At 41.2% G+C, this 22582-nt stretch overlaps 1 protein-coding gene across 2 annotated transcripts in view; it reads left to right on the forward strand.

Moving 5' to 3' along the window:
* The window catches only part of MTR (5-methyltetrahydrofolate-homocysteine methyltransferase), a 78704-nt gene that overhangs the window by 18247 nt on the left and 37875 nt on the right, over nucleotides 1-22582 (forward strand). Inside the window, exons 8-15 of one of the 2 annotated variants that reach the window (XM_075924813.2) lie at nucleotides 359-453; nucleotides 7508-7608; nucleotides 9079-9140; nucleotides 10597-10664; nucleotides 11732-11811; nucleotides 13260-13372; nucleotides 20122-20262; nucleotides 21891-22076. In XM_075924813.2, the coding sequence (XP_075780928.2) occupies nucleotides 359-453; nucleotides 7508-7608; nucleotides 9079-9140; nucleotides 10597-10664; nucleotides 11732-11811; nucleotides 13260-13372; nucleotides 20122-20262; nucleotides 21891-22076 (846 nt within the window). The remainder of the gene's footprint in view (nucleotides 1-358; nucleotides 454-7507; nucleotides 7609-9078; nucleotides 9141-10596; nucleotides 10665-11731; nucleotides 11812-13259; nucleotides 13373-20121; nucleotides 20263-21890; nucleotides 22077-22582) is intronic. The other variant, XM_075924814.2, reaches the window with a different exon arrangement.

Genomic DNA, 22582 nt, shown 5'->3' on the forward strand with positions numbered 1-22582 from the left:
GTGGGCAAAAGGATCTGCTGATACACAGCACATCGCAGGATTGGTCTTAAATAATAACTGTGTGCTGTGGGCCCCATGGGGCTGAAACAGCCCCCTGCCCGGAGTGAGTGGAGAGCTGTTCCACCCCTTCCCGGTTAGCTGGATAACCCTTTACATCCGTAGTCAGAAAGTTTATCTTTTTACTTGCCAGAACATTTGGGGAAGTTGCACAGAAAATCATTTCCTGATTGGGTTGACTGTGATCATTTTGAACCAAGCGCTGTTCATCTTGTTTTGGCTTTTGAGAGTACAGTATTAGTAACAAAAGCTCTTCTCTTCTGTCTTCTCTCCTCCCCACCCTGTCTCCTCTGTACTTTAGGTTTCTGGAACTATTGTAGATAAGAGTGGACGCACTCTCTCTGGCCAGACAGGAGAGGCATTTGTCATAAGTGTATCCCACAGTGAGCCACTTTGGTAAGATAATGTGTTTTCTACAGTCTATTACTTTAAGACCAGAATTACTGGTAAGTTTTGTAAGACCCTGTCAACATGCTAACCATGCCATCTGCAGCCATATTTAACCATGTGTGTCACTAGTGCATTGTAGTGTGGTTTCTTTGTCTGGTGTAGCAGAAATTATTTTCCCTGAAAACCAAGGTGTAATGTACCCCTCACTTATGTGTCCTTATTATGTTATGCAGCTTAACAAAGTTCCTGGCAGTATTAGCAAGGGAAATTATGCTAAAACAGTGGTGGTTCACCAGGGTTAACCCCTGGTGGGCTGCCAAAGCTAGATTTACCTGTGTCTCTGCAAGTACCAGCAAGCACAACTCTGATTGGCTGTGGATAGCCATTCTCAGCCAATGGGATCAGTGGGAAGCAGCATGGACTGGGACACTGCTTCCCACAGCTCCCATTGGCCGGAAACAGCAATCCGTGGCCAGTGAAAGCTGTGATTGGCCGTACCGGCAGAGGCGCAGGTACCGGCAGAAGCGCAGGTAAATATAGTGGTGAAGGCCCGCCAGGAAGGACCAGAAGTGGCCTGCAAGCCTAGTATTTACCCACCCTGTGCTAGAACCTTACATTTAACAACTAGCTATTAACACAGTAATATTCAAATGTTTGTGGTATACTTATGAATCTAGTGTAGCCAAAACTTAAGTGAATCGCATTGTATCAGTCTTCAGAAGCAGGGCAGGAGGTGAAAGAATTGAATTCTCATATAGAGAGATGAAGCTGCTTGTCCATTCTCTCTCAGATGAGAGTTACTCCTTTATCTTCCTTTCCCCCAAATGATGTGTGAACTGAGTCCCGATCCACATTGGACAGTGAACCATATTGGACAGTGGAGCTCAAGCTGAATTTTATGATGGTTCTGCCTATTTTGATTTCCGCTGTGTAGCTGGCTGATATAGACAAGATCAAACTGTTGTAAAACTAATTTCTGAAGCCATGTTTGAATCTGAAGCCCAGGCTTTCAAATTTACTTTGCAAAGACAGTTACTATCTGGAGTAGGGGGAGCTTAGATCTATTTTGTGGGAGAAAAGAGATCCCCATGTCAGATCATATGGTTAAATGATGAGATGCCATTGCAACATCCTTTCCCCTAATTTGTTATAGAATTTGAAATGTTCACTGAATTTTTCTCATAAAAGTATATTCTGAAAAATACTGTCACTTTTAGGTGATTATTTAACAAAAATATATTTTATCCATGCTAACATAAATGTTAGACATTTTTTAATCAAAAAATTTGGCAGCTGCATAAGACAGAGACCTGCATATAACTGTACTTCCCCCTCTTTTTCCTCCTTTCCTTGTGATTTTTTCTATATCCTTTTCTGCCTCTTTCTCTAGCTACATAAAGATTTACACAAAAAAGTAATTGCCTATAGTTTGCAAAGTTTTCCTGAGATTTTTAAATATTTTCATTTGCTATTAGACACGTAGTAGTGCATGTTGTGACAAACCACTCTTTGTTTTTACAACAAAATCCCAGTTCAAAACAGCAGTCTGTCATCCCAGCAAAGCAGACTTGCAAGACTGTATTATCAAACAACGAACCCAGCTTTTCTGACACATCCCACTTCCCACCCCTTCTTCAAGGACCTACTTTTCCAGACCAGACATTGCGATAGATGTAACATATGGAATCTCTTGGAACTTGATTCACTCACTATCACAGCCTAGAGATCTATGCTTGGCATAGGTCTTGGCCTCAGATAAAGTGCTCATGATTCTCTAGTGTCTTTAGGGAGGATAGAAGGAGAACTAGAGCAGAAACTGAGAATATATTAAACTATAATACAAAATTTATGAATACTCTGTGCTTGATTGTGATTGTAATCCCACTTTACATGGCTATAGCGAACAAAGCCTTAAAGTGAGAGTGAATTACATTTAACCCCACTTTAAAGTCCCATTGTGCTACCAAAGTGGTGTATATGAGAGTCTGGCTGTCTCTGTCTAATGCCATTATACCTGTTTTCTGACATTCGCACATGCCTTCAGTTTTCTCCAGAGTACAGTTTAAAGCAGTGAGTTGGAGATGTAAATCAGTGTTTTGGTTTGGGTCACGATTAAGGATTGTACACACATTCTCACTCTGTGCACCATCAGCATAGCTGATATTGGTTAGGGTACTGCTGCTAACAGTTCTTGCTATTTGAGTGTCTGAGGACAGGTGATGGGGCATTTTCAGTGAATGGTTCTCAAATGTTGGATTAGCTTTCTCTGAGGTGGGTGTGGCCTGGCTGGAGCAGTGTCCCCCTCCCACAGGAGTTGTGGGGCTGCTCGGGCCAGGCAGGGCCCTGTATATCCCACCACGGGCAGGTGCTGCTCCAGCCAGGCTGGGCGCCAGTTAATCCATTACCCTGGTAAGCATGCCAGTAAGACAATGCTTACCAGTGAACCAATTAACCCTTTACATCCCTCTTTTCTGATGGGCATACTTTCAAAATGATAACATTGAATGGTGCTGTCCTCATGTCAGCTTCTGCTGTGAGGATAAATCCCCCAGAAAGTCTCGAGAAATGGTTTTGGTACCTGATGTGTAATAAATCCACTGAGAATGTCAGAGTATTTTGACATTCATTAATTACACAGTTGTCTCGAAAATATCTTGCCACTGAGGTGAGGCACAGAGAGAGCGACGATGAGTCTATGTTCCAAGAGACAGATAAGGCAAAAGGAAATGCAGCTGGCTAAGATGAAGAGATAACCTGAAAAAAATAAGTGAGCTACTCTGTCATCTTATAAATCAAACATGACATAACACTGTAGAATCAATTGCATTTATCTACATTTAGTGTGGATGGCTTCATTAACTACCCTTATCTTTACTTCGCTTCAGCAATCCTGGCTTTGGAACCCTTCCTTATTTCATGAAAATAAATTATCTTTGCACCTTTGTAATGACACATGCCCTGCTCCGTAGTGCATGATATGTATGTCTGGAGGTCCATAAGTGACTTATCTGTGCTTAAACACAAAATTCAGTGGGGACGTGGGGGTGGTAGAATTCCATTGAAAGCTATGGTATATTTAAATAGAATGATCCAAGGCAAACAGAGTTCAGAAATGCAGTAAAGTTGTAGACTAAGCTCTTAGATCACAACCTGTTAGCATAAGGGGAGTTGCACGTTGTTTAGTTATGGAAAAATAATTGTACAGTGTACAGATCCCCACTCCCTGATGGCTAATATAAGCCAACTGGAGTCCAGGGATTTGTATACTGTCTGTATGGTTACTTCTCAATAATTGTACAGTCAGCATGCAAATTCTTTTCTCTGATTCAGTCACCGACGCAATTCCCACTCAGGTGCACATGTGAAACATCTCACCTACCCACCCCAGTCCTGAATTGAACTGCTCCAAATTGAGGGAAGTTCTATAGAAATATGCATATTACAGCCTTCTCTGTGGCAGGCTACTTCGGCTGGCTACTGGGAGATTGGAACAAGACTATGGTCCTGTCTCCTTCCCATCACTTTGGAGTAGCATGTGTCCTTTTTAAAGCAGTAGAAGTTATTGTTGATATGCGTGGTTAGGGGAAGGCTGCTCAGAAACAATTTATGAGAGCCATTCTAGCACTCTTACTTTTGTCGGTGTGGAGGGGTGACTTGTAGTCCATTAGCAGCATGACATGGAGTGAACAGGAGATTGTATGTTAAAGGTCTTACTCTGTATACCTGGAGCATTGAAAATTCCCTTTGACATCAGTGTAAGACTGTTAGCTTTATTTGTATTCAGGAGCGGACCCTGAGAGTAGCACTTTCCTATCTGATGTTGAAAGAAAATATATTTGTGCTTAATATGCTGGTGAAGTTGCTCAAGAAGCTTATACATGTGATAGAACTCTGCTGTAATGTTGTCTAAAGGGGCATAAGGCCTTTGCAGAGAAACTAAATCAATTCTTTGCATCAGTCTGCTGAGGATGTGAGGAAGATTCCTAAACTCGAGCTCGTTCTATTTAGGTGATGAATCTGAGGAACTGTCACAGAGTGAGGTGCCGTCAGAGGAGGTTTTGGAACAAATTGATAATTTAAACAGTAACAAGTCACCGGGACCAGATGGTGTTTACGCAAGAGTTCTGAAGGAACTCAAATGTGAAATTGTCAAACTACTAACTATGATTTGGTACCTATCATTTATATGAGCTTCTGTTCCAAATGACTGGGGGATAGCTAATGTGACACCTATTTTTATATAGGGATCCAGAGGTGATTTAACAATTGCAGGCCAGTAAACCTGACTTCAGTACTGGGCAAACTGGTTGAAACTGTAGTAAAGAACAGAATTGTCAGATACGTAGATACTTTTTGGAGAAGAGTCAACATGGTTTCTGCAGAGGGAAATCAGGTATCACCAATCTATTAGAATTCTTCAAATGGGTCAACAAACATGTGGACAAGGGAGATCCATTGGATATAGTGTGCTTAAATGTTTCTGAAAGCCTTTGACAAGGTCCCTCACCAAAGGCTCTTATGCAAAGTAAGTTCCCTGGGATAAGAGGGAAGGTCCTCTTATGGATCAGTACCTGGTTTAATGGTAGGAATCAAAGGGTAGGAATAAATAGTCAGTTTTCAAAATAGAGAGAGGTAAATAGTAGTGTACCCCAGGGCTCTTGATTGGGGCCAGTGCTATTGAACATAGTCATAAATGATCTGGAAAAAAGGTTGAGTGGCAACATTTTCAGGTGATACACACTTTTACTCAAGATCATTAAGTCCAAAGCAGACTGTGAAGAACTATAAAGGGATTTCACAAAAGTGGGTGACTGGGCAACAAAAGGGCAGATGAATTCAGTAATGCAAAGTAATGCACATTGGAAAACAAAATTCCAATTATACATGTAAAACGATGGGTCTAAATTAGCTGTTGCTCCACAAGAGAGAGATCTTAGAGTCATTGTGGAAAATTCTCTGGGCAAACATCCATTCAATGTGCAGCAGCAGTCAAAAAAGAAAACAGAATGTTGAGAATTACTAAACAAAGGCTAGCCAATAAGACAGAAGAGATCATATCACCTCTCTAAATCATGGAGAATAGGCCTCTCAATGGCTATTAGCCAGGATGGACAGGGATGTCCCTAGCTTTTATTTGCCAGAAGCTGAGAATGGGCAATGAGGAATGGAACACTCGATGATTGTCCGTTCTCTTAATTCCTTTTGGGACATCTGGCATTGGCCACTATTGGAAGATTGAATATTCAGTTAGATGGGCTTTTGGCCTTTGGCCTCATTATGGCCATTATTATGTTCTAATCACTGAAACATAGAATATATGTGCTGAATAAATTCAAGTGTATAAGTTTAATGTTGCGTATGGCCATCTTAACTGATACATTTTTCTTTGCTAAAGCATTTTTAAAACTCACAAGAAAATGAGTGTATCAGAACTGGGTAGGTTGAGACAGTTCTTTGATCTTTCTACCTTCTCCCTTTTTTTCCTGTAGAAGAAGGCAGTGTCTTTTTCTAATGAAATCCTAGCATTTTGGATCTGATGGTACTTTCATACCTACAATGTAGAAAGGAGAAGGTACAAATACTGCTAAGATAGAAGGTCACTTTCCACTTGCACTTGTATTTCAAACCTTGTTTCATCATTCCCAGTGTTGCTGCAGGCTGGTGCCTCAGTGTGCTTTATAAACATCAGGGTTGGTTTTTTTTTTTTGGTAGTGACAGTATTATAAAAGAGCACCATTTAAGATGTTCCTATGGGATGTTGAGATCCTAATGAAGCTTTTACATCCTTTCATGAGGGAAGTGGGCAGTACCTAATTAGAGCAGGTTTCTGGGTAGCATAAGGAAAGTAATGTATTGTGAGTTCTGTGGGGGTGACTCTAGTCTCTTACCAGTGGTGGAGCTGACGTGGGCTAAACAGAAAATTGTGAAGAGGGCAGCACTATGCATATTGTGGGCAGACATTTATTTATTTTTTCAACAAAATGCACTTAACCATATGTTTTATCTATGCTATTCTCAAAATAAAAATGAATACCAGGCAGATGGGTTTTAAATTTCATCTATGGAATCTCACTGGTGCAATATTTATTCTCTGAAAAATCAACAAGAAAAAAAATCTAAGCCAATAAATAAATAAACTAATTGTAATAAGAGTAAAGAAATTGCAAACTTTGGGGACAATGCTATTTAAATAATATGAATAGTTGATGACTTTAAATCTAAGAATGTAAAGTTAGCCATTTGCACACACCAAAGTAGGGATATTTGGAAAATTTGGAGACTTGGTGCTGAAAGGAAACAGCTCACACTCTAGTCAGTCTGGAGCCCGGGACCTTCATGCTAGAGAGGGTTAGTTGAGCACAGGTATGATAGGAGGAAGAACCCAAAGGTTTCAGGTAGTGTCCTCTATCCTGAGCAGCAGCTGGAGGAGGCAGTGGGTGGGAAAAAGGATGAATGCTGAGTCTATGCAGCTCCTGAGCTCCAGCTACCTTGCAAACCTAAGTGTGATCCGCCTGGACCACGGCATGTGCAGCTGCAGCAAACACATGGCAGGAAGCTGCACTCTGGGGATGTGACCCAGGCAGCGAGGAAGCTGGGAAGCCATTTCAGATTTTGATAGGAGAGGGTAAGTTTAATTATGTTTCCAGGATCTATCTGAAAATTATAGTTTAACAGACAATGACTTAATTAGTTTTCAGGAGCCAATGTATCTAATTCCTATATAAAGAAAAATATATACACACAAACCAATTAAACCCATGTTTTAAGTTTATATGTAAATTTAGAACAGATTTAGTAGAGATAATACAACAAGATATTACCAGTTTCAAACCTTGAGATACCAATTTTGGAGTATTAATATAGCCATTGGCAACACATTGGAAACTTTGATCTCTGTCTTAAATAGAGGTAAATAAAAAATAAATAAAATCTGCTATTTTTCTTTAATAGACATAACACTCAGTTACTCGTGGAAGAGTGCTATTGTTGCAGGTGTTTTCTTGTTTGTGTTTTGCTTTCAAGCAGCAATATATGAAATTTGCAATTTTTATTTTTTCAGTATTGGCTTAAACTGTGCATTAGGAGCAGTTGAAATGAGACCCTTCATAGAAGCAATTGGGAAGTGTACGACGGCCTACATCATCTGTTATCCCAATGCAGGTGTGTGGTATATGTGTTTTTATGTGTGTACACAAAGTAAATTAGTTCAGCCTTTCTATACCACTAGAAGTAATACTCTAGGTAGATAATTGACAGGTCAAACACAGTGTACATATTGTATTAGCTCATCTTACCGCTATTTTTTATGTTCTACCATCTCCAAAAGTTAATTTTAGCCTTCCAGTTTGTATAGTGTAAATTATTTAATCGTTGTCACAGAAAGATGGATCTAGAAGTTTGACTGAGCATCAATACCTATCATCTTCAGTCAGAACAGCTTCAGGTGCATGGTGGGAGGCTCAAACTTCCAACCCATACTTTTCTGAGTAGTCCCAATGAAGTCATTCAATCTACTTGTTTTGGTAGAGGCTACTTTTATGAATAAAATTTGAAGGCTCAGATTCTTTTATTGCCCCATTGCGGCTTTTAAGCGAACATTTTCTGAGAAAGAAGTAGGGATGGGGAAATAAAACTCGAATACCTATAATGTCTTCAGTAAAATGTATGTAAACTGATTTTATTTGCTGGCAGCTCAAGTATCTGTTATTCTAGTGGTTTGCTCCTAAACTATTTTCTATATTCTTTTAATATCCAAAATTTAATTTCCCCTTTAGGCTACATCTAGACTGCAAGCCTGTTTCGAAAGAGGCTTTTTTGAAAGATACTTTCGAAAAAGCCTCTTTCAAAAAAGAGCGTCTAGACTACAACCAGTACTTTTGAAAAAGTAAGCCGCTTTTTTGAAAGAGAGTACCCAGGCAGTCTGGATGCTCTCTTTTGAAAAAGCACAGTTTGCATTACATAGCGCTTTTTTTTCGAAAGAGCACTTTCGAAAAAATGTGTTATTCTTCGTAAAATGAGGTTTTCGGACATTGAAAAAACTGCTGCCGTGTTCTTTCGGAAGTAAATTAAAAGAACATGGCAGTCTAGACGCAGGTGAAGTTTTTTCGAAAAAAGGCCACTTTTTTTGAAAAATCCCTGTCGTCTAGACACACCCTTAGAGAAAGGATAGTTGAAGCTTGGAAAAAAATATTACTCTGACAGAATAGATCAGACTATTATTTGTAACTCTGCAATTAAGAAAAGACTACTTTTTAAAATTCATTAGTAGCGTAGCAGCTACTCAATTGAAAGCAAGTGATGGCGCTATAACAGCATAGCTGTTAGGTTAAAGGTAATAATTCTTTTAAAAAATAAGCTCCAAAGCTTTCTTCCTACCTTGCTGCATTTAACTTTACAATTCTTTAAGAAAGAAATGTCATTACTACTAAGAGTTAGAAAGTAAGCATTCAATGGCTTGAGTTTTTAAAAAAATTTTTAGCTGTAATTGAGGAATCTGGAACATTTTCAGGAGCAACCAATAACTCATTGAATGATTATCACAAGTGCAATGAGGCATTTTAGTTCAAAATGTGCAGCTGCTTTAAATGTAGTATTAAACACAATGTAATACTCTGAAAAATATGTCTCAAGGTCTCCCCAATGCCTTTGGAAGTTATGACGAAACCCCTGAAGTGACTGCCAAGCATATAAAGGTATGTGATATTTCTCACAAATGGGTTTTATTTGCCGTAGTAATAGCAATATGGTTGTCTCTGCATTTACTTTATGCAGGCTCACTGTAGCACTATTGTTAATTGGTTCTTAGGAAATTACCGTGGTGATGTTTAGGTGGGGCCTGTTGTGTATGTTACAAACACCACTTTTCCCCAGCAATTTAAACTGTTTATTGAATGATGGCACTTGCTGACTGAGATCAAGAGAAACTTCTGTTTAATAAATGTTGAAACCCTAAGTCATTTTAGCCTTTTTTCTGCCCACTACATTTCAGGAAGATTGCTTAGCTTGTGAGATCTGTTGATCAGATGTTACAGATCACAAGCATTTATGCTCTTTTCACTCGCTCCCTCTCTTTGGAAAAAAATCAGCACAAAAGGACCTCACGCCTTCCCTTATTGACTAATTGTGTAGTCGAAGCAAATTGTATTGACTAGAAGATTAGTCAGTTATCTGCCTCTTAACATCCTTACCTGACACTATCAAGAAGTTCTCACTTAAAATATCAGCAGGAGAGCAGCATCTGAAGCACTATGAGACTTTGGTAGAAATGTAGCCGTGTTAGTCAGGTGCAGCTGAAACAAAAAACAGGACGGTGTAACACTTTAAAGACTAACAAGATGGTTTAATAGGTGATGACCTTTCGTGGGCCAGACCCACTTCCTCAGATCAAATAGTGGAAGAAAATTGTCACAACCATATATACCAAAGGATACAATTAAAAAAAATGAACACACATGAAAAGGACAAATCAAATTTCAGAACAGAAGGGGGATGGATGGGGGGAGCAAGGAGGGGAGGTAAATGTCTGTGAGCTAATGATATTAGAGGTGATAATTGGGGAAGCGATCTTTGTAATGGGTAAGATAATTAGCGTCTTTATTCAAATTTGAGTGTAAAGTGTTGAATTTAAGCATGATGTCCTTTTCATATGTGTTCATTTTTTAAAATTGTATCCTTTGGTATATATGGTTGTGACAATTTTCTTGTTAGTCTTTAAAGTGCTACACAGTCCTGTTTTTTCTATGAGACTTTGGCCTTGTTTGTTTATTCTCCAGTGCAAGTGCCTAACTTTACACATGTAAATCAACACTTAGCTCGAGACACTCACATTTGCAAACTTACTTCACAGCTTTTTGGCCAGAGAAATGAGGGATGCCATTACTAGTAGTTGGAAGTGAATAAAGTGGAAGGAACCATCAATGGTACGGGGAAGTAATAGTATTGAAAACACGAGGGGTAAAATTCAATGTACTTCTGTGAGTTGTGTTTAATTCAGTAGCATTGCTCCATTTCTTTTTTCTTCAGCAAGCTTTAGCTTTAGCTTGCTTGATATTTGGAGAATATAGATTTTCTTATCTTAGTTTTTGTGAATTGCCTGTTGCTGGATGTAGTTATCAACTTGAAACTAACTAGTCTTTTCCCTGCATACAGAATTTTGCTTTGGATGGTTTGGTCAACATAGTTGGAGGTTGCTGTGGTACCACTCCAGCACATATCAGGTAACTTCCCAGATCACGATAATCTGTTCACATGAACAGGAAAGGAAAATGTCCCTGTTCTCCAAATTGGAGTTCCATGCCTTGTTTTAAGACCCCGTCACCAAAAAGAACAGACAAGCTACTGTGGGTCAGACAGTTCTGTACTCTGTCATTAGTGACCTGTTGTTGTGGGGGCAGGAAGGTGGTAAAAGCAAGTGTAATAAATTTGGTCACTTGCCTTGACTAAAACAGTTCCAGAATAAAACCCTGTCTTTTCCTTTCCTCTTCTCTGCATTCTCCTCTTGTATGATGATGTTGTAAAGCTGCTTTGAAAGGAAAAAGAACAAAGGGACAGACAAAGCCAAGGCAAGGATCTGGGAGGATTAAAGTGACAGTTCTGTCCAGCTGGGAGAAATGTTTCATTACAGTCCAGCTAGAAATAGTAATTTGGAATGCTTCCTTCCTCTCTTTATTCTTTTGGTGTCCACAAGAGGCAGACCCCCCCTCTCTTGCAGGATTAGGAAAAAGATAACCCTTCTGATGATCTGTGTGGTTGTGAGTGCAGGAGACATAGCCCATTATCCTCAGCTGATTGTGAAGCCAAGCGAGGAAAGATGGCTATGCTGTCATAAAGTTGTGTTTATCCTGGGACATCTCAGGAGCCATTAGGAGAAGCACCCCAGCTCAGAGTTAGTGAAATCAGTCCCTTGCTGCTACAGTCCATCTTCAAGAAGTCCCATGTTTTGAATGGAAACTTATGGGGCTGAGCATTAGTGCGGCAGATCCTTCTGCCCACTCATAAGTGAATGAGTCATCTAGTGGGGATGGTGATTTACCCTTCTGTATTAGATAAAAATCTTTAGCTTCATATACTTGCTACAATTTGGATATAACATATGTTTCTGAAGAGCATTTATTTTTGCCTTTGGCTGCACAAAATAGAACATCTTATTACCCTTGTTTGCCAGGGGGAAGCAGTGTCTCTTTGTAGTATATTTCATTTGAATATTATATAGAGGTTTTTTATTTTAATTAAATATGTATATTCTTAACTCTGGGGCTTTTGCCTTCCTTTTTCTGTTATTCAGGGAAATTGCTGAAGCAGTGAAGACATGTAAACCTCGCATTCCCCCCTCCTCCATTTCAGAAGGGTATATGCTGTTGTCAGGTAAGAGACAACACAGCAGGTTGAGACTTTTGTCTCCTGACGTGCTTAGCGATTGCTCTCTGGAGACCAGAAAGGATGGGTGAAATCCCAACTTCATAGCCATAAACTCCAGCTTTTGAAAGTTTTTTACACAGTTCGAAACTTTGATGTTTGGGCCCATCACTAGTTATAGCTAAAGAATTATTGAAACTATTAACTTTATAATCAGCAGAAATGTCTCTCAGACCTCAAGTGCACTGGCTTCAGTCTCGTTTAATAATGATCTTTATTGTTTTCATTGGTGGATCTCAAAGCACTTCACACACCAGGATAAGTATTTTTATCCCTTTTTTGCAAGTTTGGGGTTTTTAGTCCTAGAGAGGTAAGTTGATGTGTTGCAGGTCATGTGACAGGTGAGTAGCACAGCAAGAAATAGAAACCAGGTCTCCTGATCCTAAGAAAATGCTCTGTTAGTATATCAGGTTACTGGTTTGGATTTATAACACAGTTTGACTGGTGTGGATGGAATTAAATCATGGTAAATCTGAATCTAGAATTTGATTTTTGAATACTGTTTGGCTTTATACATGCCAGCTAGTAAGTTCTAAGGCCCAATCATGCAGGCATTCTACTTGCAAATCCCAATGGGTGTTGATGAGAGATATGTGCCCAGAACAATTACAAGATCAGGATGCTAGAGATACCTATATGTATATGTGGCTATGGTTATGTATAGTTCCTTTCTTGTAGAGGTTGTCTCCCGACATTATACTGGTATGATGCCCAGCTTACACCAGTCATTTTGGCCATATGTCCACATTGCAAAGGAGCTATAGCTGCTAGAGCCTGCAATTAAGAATTTTGCTGTTGAGAGACATTTTGTCTATTGCCATGACAATTTAGCACAGTTAGGCAGCCTGGGGCTCTCTGTGTCACCTGCGAGGCATTTGATTTACCATTGTCTATGCGTAGGCTTGCCACATTCTTCTGGTTTCCGTTCACATAGTTTTTTTCCTACTGGCATTACCAAAGTAACATGCATATAAACCAAAGGCACATGAAGGGAGGTGCGTGCTGATTGCACAAAACATTGACTGAGAGACCCATGCATTCCTGCATCCAGCCAGAGTGCTGCTATGGTTCAGTCAGCGCACCCTGTAAATTCTCAGTACATAAGCACAGTTAGGAAAGCTACCCTATCTTGGGAAACCATTTTGGTTACGACAATCTTGCGGCCCACAGGGACGAGGGAGGGCCATTCATGCAGCCCACTCAATAGCCTAGGTTACCCATTGCTGATATAGCTGGCGGTATGATGTATGTCCAGTTCCAGCTTGATATATTGTTGAATCCACATTCCTACAGATAAAAGCTGGCTTTATCTCTTGGACTGGAAATAAGTTGCTTTTCCCCTACAATCTTCCTCCCCCCACCTTTTTACAAATGTTTTCTAAACTGTCTCTTTTTAGGACTTGAGCCCTTCAGAATTGGTCCTTACACCAACTTTGTTAACATTGGTGAACGTTGCAATGTGGCAGGATCAAAGAAGTTTGCTAAACTCATCATGGCAGGCAACTATGAAGTGAGCATCCCATTTAATTTACACTTTTAACTCTACTTTTTCTAAACAGTGTGTCAGTTATATGGTTACAGTATTTTCCATTGCATTGCTTTACTGGCTACTTACTAAGCCTACATGTAGGCCTTCTCCCACACCAGCTATAGGAGGGTAAATTCTCCTCTTTAGTTTTCTTGTTTTTTCTCCGTGGTCTTCCTTACTTAGGTTCCTTGCTAATCCACTTGTATGCAAATAAAGTGCGAAAAAATGCTAATCTGTGCTTCATTTGCATAGGCTTTTGCGGCAAATCTTGTAGTGTAGACGTAGCCATAGGATATGTTAATGTAGCAAACAGAAACCCACAGCTGGCTTGTGCCAGCTGACTCGGGTCACAGGGCTCAGGCTTCAGAGCTGTTTCACTGTTGTATAGACTTCTGGGCTCAGTCTGGAGTCCAGATTCTGGGACTCTCCCACCCTACAATGTTCTAGTACCCAGGCTTTTCCCATCTTAGAGGCCAAGAAGATATTTAGTCAGTGACCCCATTTTTGCATAGAGAGTGACATCAGCTCTGCATTACTAATTATTTCTAGGTTGGCATATTCATAGCTTCCCAGGCCAGAAGGGACCATTGTGATCATCTAGGGCAGCGGTTCCCAACCTTTCCCAGACGGGGACCCATTTTAATAATTCAGGAAGACTTGGTGACCTAAGGCAGTTCAAAACGGGGGGAGGAGGAAAGGGCAGAGCCACCTGGAGAGACACTTGGTGACCCTTTTGAAATGTAGTGGTGACCCATATTTGTTCCCCCGAGACACCACTTTATATACGGGTGCAAACATGTTACACATTGCTCCTGATGTGTCAGATTGCCACCCTCTGACGCTGTCAGGTTACCACCCTCTGATGCTACTTCGATATCACCCTGTACCTCATGGTTTGATTAGATCATCTTTATCCATTGTGCTGTCATTTTAGACCCTTTCCTGAATCTGGGTCTGGATCTGTGGGGAGTGTGGGTTCTAAGGTCTTTTTTAACAAGCTGGTGGTACCATCCTTTTGAAATGTGCTTTCAACTTATGACCAGTACCAATTACTGTTTTACAGTTGGTACCTAGTACCAATTACTGTTCTACACCTGGATCTATTAGTGTTTTACTCTCCTGCACAGTTTGTCCCAATTTCTGTGAGCAGGGGCGTGCCTCTTGCTCACAGCTTAGCTTTGTTTTATATTAGCCAAGTGTTGTCCATGGTTAGCTAGGCCTCAGGCCTCAAATGAGGCCTGTGCTACACGGGCTTTTGGTTTAGGGCCTCATCTTACTACTCAGGGCGATATCCCATCCTGTAAGTGTGACATACCTTCTTTGTTCCCCAACACATACATTTACATTTAGCTGTGTTGAAATGCATATTGTTTGCTTTTGCTCAGTTTACCAAACTATCCAAATTACCCTTATTTACTACTCTCCAAATTTTATGTTCTCTGCAGATTCTATCAGAGATTATTTTATTGTTCTTTCACATCACTGTTAAAAATTGTAGGGCCATGAAATAATCCTGGACAGGCCCCCTGGAAACATACCTGCTCAATGACAGTTTCATTTCGAGACCTATCAGTGAGCCAGTTTTTAATTGGTTTAATGTGTGCCATGCTAATTTTCTATCATTCTAGTTTTTAAAGAAAAATCATAAGGTACCAAATAGGGATATACAATCTTTTAAACTGGCTAACCAGTTAAACATATTGTTGCTTAGTGAAGAGGGAGAAACAATAACAGGAAACTTGGAATTGGAGAGGTGCTTAATGACTTCTTTGGTTTGGTCTTCACCAAGAAGTCTGATGATGAAGGAATGCCTAATATAATGAAAGCTAGTGGAAATGGGGTAGGTTTAGAAGATAACATGAAAAAAGAACAAGGTAAAAATTACTTAGAAAAGTTAGATGTCTTCAAGTCACTAGGGCTGGATGAAATGCATCCTAGAATGCTCAAGGAGCTGATAGAGGAGGTATCTGAGCCTTTAGCTATCACCTTTGAAATATTATGGAAGACGAGAGAGATTCCAGAAGACTGGAAAAGGGTAAATATAGTGCCCATCTATAAAACAGGGAATAAGAAAAACCCAGGAAACTACAGACCAGTCAGTTTAACTTCTGTGCCAGGAAAGATAATGGAGCAAGTAATTAAGGAATTCATCTGCAACTATCTGGAAGAAAATAAGGCGATAGATTGGATTTGTAAAGAACAAATCATGTCAAACCAATCTGATAGCTTTCTTTGATAGGATAAAACGTCTGGTGGATAAGGGAGAAGTAGTGGACATGGTATACCTAGATTTTAGTAAGGCATTTGATACAGTCTCACATGAGCTTATCAATAAACTAGGGAAATACAACTTAGATGGGGCTATTATAAGGTGGGTGCATAACTGGCTTGATAACTGTTCTCAGAGAGGAATTATTAATGGTTCACAATCATGCTGGAAGGGCATAACAAGTTGCGTTCCACAGGGATCTGTTTTGGAACCGGTTCTGTTCAATATTTTCATCAACGAGTTCGATATTGGCATAGAGAGAACACCTTTTAAGTTTGCAGATGATACCAAGCTGGGAAGGGTTGCAACTGTTTTGGAAGATAGGGTCATAATTCAAAATGATCTGGACAAACTGGAGAAATGGTCTGAGGTAAATAGGATGAAGTTTAATAAGGACAAATGCAAAGTACTCCACTTAGGAAGGAACAATCAGTCTCTCACATACAGAATAGGAAGTGACTGTCTAGGGGGGAGTACTGCAGGAAGGGATCTAGGGGTCATCATGGACCACAAGCTGAATATGAGTCAACTGTGTGATATTGTTGCAAAAAAGCAAACATGATTCTGGGATGCATTAACAGAAGTGTTGTGAGCAGAAAACGAGAAGTCATTCTTCTGCTCTACTCGGCGCTGATTAGGTCTCAATTGGAGTATTGTGTCCAGTTCTGGGCACCACATTTCAAGAAAGATGTGGAGAAATTAGAGAGGGTCCAGACAAGAGCAACAAGAATGATTAAAGGTCTAGAGAACATGAGCTATGAGGGAAAACTGAAAGAATTGGGCTTGTTTAGTTTAGAAAGGAGAAGGCTGAGAGGGGACATGATAGCGATTTTCAAGTATCTAAAAGGGTATCACAAGGTTAGCCTCTGAGGATAGGACAAGAAGCAATCGGCCTAAGCTGCAGCAAAGGAGGTTTAGGTTGGACATTAGGAAAAACTTCCTAACTGTCATGGTGGTTAAACACTGGAATAAGTTGCCTAGGGAGGTTGTAGAATCTCCATCTCTGGAGATATTTAAGAACAGGTTAGATAGACATCTGTCAGGGATGGTCTAGACAGTACTTGGTCATGCCGTGAGGGGCTCGATGACTTCTCAAGGTCCCTTTTAATTCTAGTGTTCTATGCGTCTCTGATTCTATGATTGTTTAACTGATTAACCAATTAAAGGGTGCGAGCAGGAGGGCTCTGCCAAAGCCTCTGCCACAGCCAGAGGCTGCTCCAGCCGGGCCAGAGCAGCCCTTGCTTGCAGCCCCCCCACCACAAGGTACCTGAGCCTGCTGCAGGCAGGGGCTATGCTGGAATAACTCCTGTCCTTAGTGACCTTCCCTCCCGGCCACCTGCTCCAGCTCCCTGCCTGCTCCAGCCCCACCAGTTAACTTTAAGCAATAAGCCTCACTCATTAAGTCTAAGGCTTACCAGTTAACCAGTTAAACGTTCACAACCCTATTACCAAGTCAAATGCCTTAATGAAGTCTTAAGTATGTTGTGTCAGCACTAGTACCTCCATCAGCCAAACTTGTAATCTAACAAAATAAAAAATCAAGTTAGTTTGACAGGATCTCTTTTCCATAAACTCACATTGTATAATTAATGAAAAACAATCTCTTAATATAGACTCCTAATATGTTTTTTTTCTTCTTCGTGTCTTGGACTCATCCGGCCATACAGTTTTCTTTGTGTCCTATGGCTTCACGTATCAATTTTCTGTAGTCTCTTAACTACTAATTTATATTAATTACTATGAAATTCCACTTTATTCCATTTGTTATATATTATCTTTTTCTTTTTTATGCCTGCCTTTAGTTCCCATCTGCACCCTGTTGTTTTTTAACCAGTATAGCTCCTCCTTTGATTGTGGCTTCTGGGGCATCTCGTAAGATGGTCTTAAGTTATTCCCAATGATCACTGACATTTTTTCTGATTAAATTCTTCCTCCCACCTCATTTGCTCAGAACTGTTTTCAGTTTTGTGAAATTGGCACTATTAAAGGACCAAGTCTGTATATGACTGGTCTGGACTTAATCCTATTTGCACATTATCAAGTGACCATGACTTGGTCACGTTTTTACCTTCAGTGTTTAGTTCTGTGATCAGTTCCGCTTTATCTGTTAGGATAAGTCCTAATGTAAAATTTACCCTGTGTTGGCTGAAAAAAAAATTATATTATGAAATTGACTTCCATAATGTTTGGCAATTCCCAGGATGTTTTCTTTTTGGCAGCATGGGAGACCACCAGTATATGTCACTCTAATTATGTCCAAAATCTCAAACATTTTTTCCCCCTACACATTATAGATAAGGAGCTGGTCATGCTATCCCCTGGTGTGATTTAGTGGTCTATAACAGATACCAACTAGTACCTCACCCTGTGCTTTATGTATTAGGATATTGATCCATAAGCCTTCAAGATCATTTTCTTCTGAGTTATGAGTGATTTGGAAGCAGCTAATGTCATTTTTGACAGAATGTCACTCACCCTTCCCTTCTGCCCACTGGTTCATTCTTAAGTAGGCTTTAACTATTGATTTTCAACCTTCATATTGTGTGAATCATACTACCGGGTTTCAGTAATACCAATTAGATCATATTGATGCTCATAATGAGCAATTCCGGTTCCTTTTGTTTGTTACCCAGGCTCCTAGCGTCGGGGTATAGGCAATTCAGGAATTTTTTCTCGTCACATCCTTTCATTCCTTGATTAATGTTGTTCTCAACACTTTGATTTTTGTGTTGAGTGATCATAACTTTCCTTTTATTACCCTCACCCTTTGGCTTTTAGTTTTATGCCCTCCTGACTTCTCTAACCAGCAGGTCCATGAAGATATCGGCTTTCCTTCTAGTGAGGCCATCTAAACTATGTAGTCCCCTCTCTCCAAATGAAGCAAACCAATGTTCTACAAAACTGAAACCCTTCATCCTATGCCACTATGTAAACAGTGGTTCACTTCCAGAAACTTACACCTTTTGCGTAAGTCAGATCTCCGACAAGATCATTTAGACATTGTGTCTTCTTGCATTGTGTGCTTCTGAGTTGCCTGCAGTCATCTGTTATCCACAAGATATCCTGTGATGCAGTGTCATTAGTGCAGATATGAACCATCCAACACCAATGGAGCATGACATTCAGAAGCCTATCCAATCTTAGAGTGACATCTCGTACACCTCTCTGTTTCCATAGACCTGCTGGATATTGAGAGGGATCTTTCACAGTTTCCACATTGAGGACCTGGTATCCATTTGAAACTTTAGCCTGTGTGGAATTTCTTCTGCTCCTCCTCTTTCTGGTGGTCACAGCCTGCATATTCTCATCCATCTCTAGCAATATGGAGTGCCACTGTGAGCTCTTGTCTCTGGTGGTGATGAACTTCCAATCCTCCTCACTGATTTTTTTTCTCTCTCTGTCTCTGTCTCTGTCTCTGTCTGTCTGTCTGTCCAGTTCCTTGGTGGCCATTTCCATTCTTCTTTGATCCTGGGGTAATGATGTTTCCCAAATCTGGCTGTCTAGGAATTGCTCAGTTCTCTGATTCTCAGCAGTGTTTCAACTTGCCGTTCCAAACCACAAATCTTGTCTTCTAGCACAGTGACCAGCTTGCACTCCATGCACAGGAAATATTTTCTGGCTTTATGCTGGAAGAGAATGTGTCACATTCAGTGCAGGTATCCACCACTGTTTCCTCTCTGGCTACCTTAATATCAGATGTAGAGGTGGAAGGAAAGCCTTTATTGCTCCTACTCTTAGCTCCCTCTGAAATGTTTGGGTTTGTGGCTCTCAGGTTTGCCTGGCAAGTGAATTTTTGTATCTAGTCTCCCAGTGTAGTTCAGTTCAGTTCCACCCCTCACCATGCAGGAGTGATAACCATCCCAGAGACTCCAAAGAGCTGGCCTTCTCAAAGATCTAAGAGTTAGAGACCAGTGTCCTTTAGCCACAAACTGATCAAAGCTCTGGGGATATGGAGAGGACACTTAGGGTACATCTAAACTACATGCCTCTGTCGGCAGAGGCATGTAGATTTGTTTGTTCAGCAAAGGCAAATGAAGCCGCGATTTAAATGATCGCGGATTCATTTACATTTACATGGCTGCCACGCTGAGCCGAGGAATAACGGGGCTTTGATGTCGACAGGGGGAACGTCCAGACTAGCGCGCTGTTTGTCAGCTCAGCGCGGCAGCCATGTAAATGTAAATGAAGCCGCGATCATTTAAATCGCGGCTTCATTTGCCTTTGCCTATGTGTCTAATCTACATGCCTCTGCCGACAGAGGCATGTAGTCTAGACACAGCCTTACTTATTTTACATCAGTGAAGGCACCTTTATAAAACTAACTAGAAAAGGAGAGTCTCTCATTTTGATAACTTACAACATAGGGTGAATTCAGGGAGGTTTTGTTTGGGATGATGAAACAATATCTCCACCATGACTAACACATTTGTTCTGCTTATTCATTTTAAATCCCTTTCTTTAGGAAGCTTTGAGTGTAGCCAAGGCCCAAGTTGAGATGGGAGCCCAGATTTTGGATATCAATATGGATGATGGAATGCTGGATGGGCCGAGCGCAATGGCCAGATTTTGTAACTTCATTGGTTCGGAACCTGACATTGCTAAGGTTATACTCGATGTATCCCGCAGCACATTCAGGCTGTTTTTGTTGTTGTTGATATGTGAATCATGTTTTGGTAAAATGTTGATATAATGATCATGTTTAGTAGACAGAAAGTGTGTGTATTTAGGAATCCTCCACTAGTTTTGTGATGGGAAAGCCATAGGCATCAGACTTTGGGTTCTTTCCTTCCCTGTAGAATAGTGTCCCACGTGCTAAGTGGCATGCAGCAGAATGGTCTTTGTGGCCGGTTTATGGGCGTGAGCTCCCACGCTCTGGCCAGAGGGTGGGGCCCAGTGAGTCCACCATCTTAAAAGTCCGGGGGAGGGGAAATCCCTGGGGTCTCTTGGCCCCTAAGTCCTGCCCCTTTTCAATAATGATAGTATCTGCCCTCAAGGCCAATTGGCTGACAGTATTCCGTGCACAATTAGAGTGCGGTGTGGAGGAGGAGGGGATTTAGGAGGACCTGGGCTCTCCCTCTCCACCGGGTCCCAGCCCGGGGCCCTAAGGGGTCAGGGTGTTTGACCCCTACCCGGCTGACGGGGCTCCACCGCGAAGTGTGTCAGCCCACAGGCGTCAAGAGCACTCTGCTCCGGGCTGCTTCCTATCTCTCTCCTGAGTACCTCCTCTCCTGGGTTTGTCCAAGGGGCTTACCGGTCCAGCGCCTTCTCCAGCACTTTTGTCTCCGCTCCGAGCTTCTGGGGTTGCGTGACACTTCTCCACTGGGGTGGAAGACATCGCTACCAGAGGGGTGCCTGGCACCTCCAGCTCTGCACACTGTCCCGCTGCCCTCTCCTCCGGGCCGTTTCAAGCGGCCTGCCAATGGCTGCTGCTGGATGTTGCTCCGCCCCCTCTGCATCCCGCCATTCTGGGGCGGCGTGTGTTTGTATCAGGGCCCCGCCCCCGCACGCCACGGCTCTCTGCCAGCAGTGTGGCTGCGTCAGTTGCCAGCCACTGCTTCGCAGTGCCGTGTGGCCCTACCCCCTTGCGGATGGGGCGGGCGGCGTCCCGCCGGTCCTAGTGCGGGCCTCGTCGGGCCCGTCACAGTCTTCCATTGGCAAACAGTTTTCAAGCATACTCCTTCTGAGCTGCATTGTCTTTTATTGCCAGCTCCAAGGCTTGCTACATTTTCCCTTTTGTTGGCAGAGCAGAATGTTGAGTCCTTTTTAAAACTACCATTCACAATATAAACTGGCAGCAGAGTGCTGTGCTGAGCCGCCTTCTCATACATAAATCTCATCTGTCTGCAGAACAAGAGTCCAGAGTTCGCTGTATGTATAGGAAAATTCTCCCCCATGATATTAAAACCTGATGATACCAAGCAATTTGGCTTGCTAAAAGCAAATGGTTGCATGCTGAAAGATGGGAGTGGGGAAGAGAGGGTCTAGAGGGGGGAGAGGCTCTGTATTTCCATAGCAGCTCTGTATTTCAAGTCACATTGAGAATAGCACTGAAAACAAGGATTCTGGGTGCTCTTCTGTTTGTAGATTTCTCTTTTTTTATTCAGGACTGAGAACCTAATGAATATTGTGTTAGCTTGTCTAGCCTTCTGTTTAAGTTGGTGGGTGGCAATCAGGGAAAATTTGCAGCTAATTTACACGTCTCCTCTTTGTTTATATTTCTGCTGGATACAGGTGCCATTATGCATCGATTCTTCAAATTTCTCTGTAATTGAAGCTGGCTTGAAGTGTTGCCAAGGGAAATGCATTGTGAACAGCATCAGCCTGAAGGAAGGAGAAAATGACTTCTTGGAAAAAGCAAGAAGGATTAAGTTATATGGAGCAGCTGTGGTGGTCATGGCTTTTGATGAAGTGGGTCAAGTGAGTATCATTTTCTTATGTGACAGATTTTACTTTTTGAGATGAAAAGGCTCATCATTCCCATAGGAGAAGGAAGAGGTAAAGTGGCTTTGTTTTCAGGGTCAAATATGATTAGATGACTATGCAGTTCTAGTAACACTTTTTGACCCTGATCTAGGGACATTTTTGACACTAATGGCTTGATTGTGTTGAGTTAGCAATATATCCATATGGGCAGTCCGTCTGAAATCACTGGGTTGATGGAATCGAATATACTACCCTACGAGAGTAAGAATAACAGAATCAGACCTGAACCACTTATAGGGCAGCAGTTTTGGTGAGCCACAAGGCTGTTCCACTTGTACTAGATGATGATCGTGGCAGGTAAACAGGAATGTAATAGCAGGGCTATACATTTTCTATTAAATTCCATTGTACTTTTCCACTTCAGGTTTCTAGTTAAGAATTTGATTGGATCAGACAGAAAACTAAGCTCAGATCTATTTGTGAATTAGTTTTATTCTTCC

The sequence above is a fragment of the Pelodiscus sinensis genome, chromosome 3 (genome assembly GCF_052426305.1).
Source record: "Pelodiscus sinensis isolate ZL-2025 chromosome 3, ASM5242630v1, whole genome shotgun sequence".
Classification (NCBI taxonomy): Eukaryota; Metazoa; Chordata; order Testudines; family Trionychidae; genus Pelodiscus; species Pelodiscus sinensis.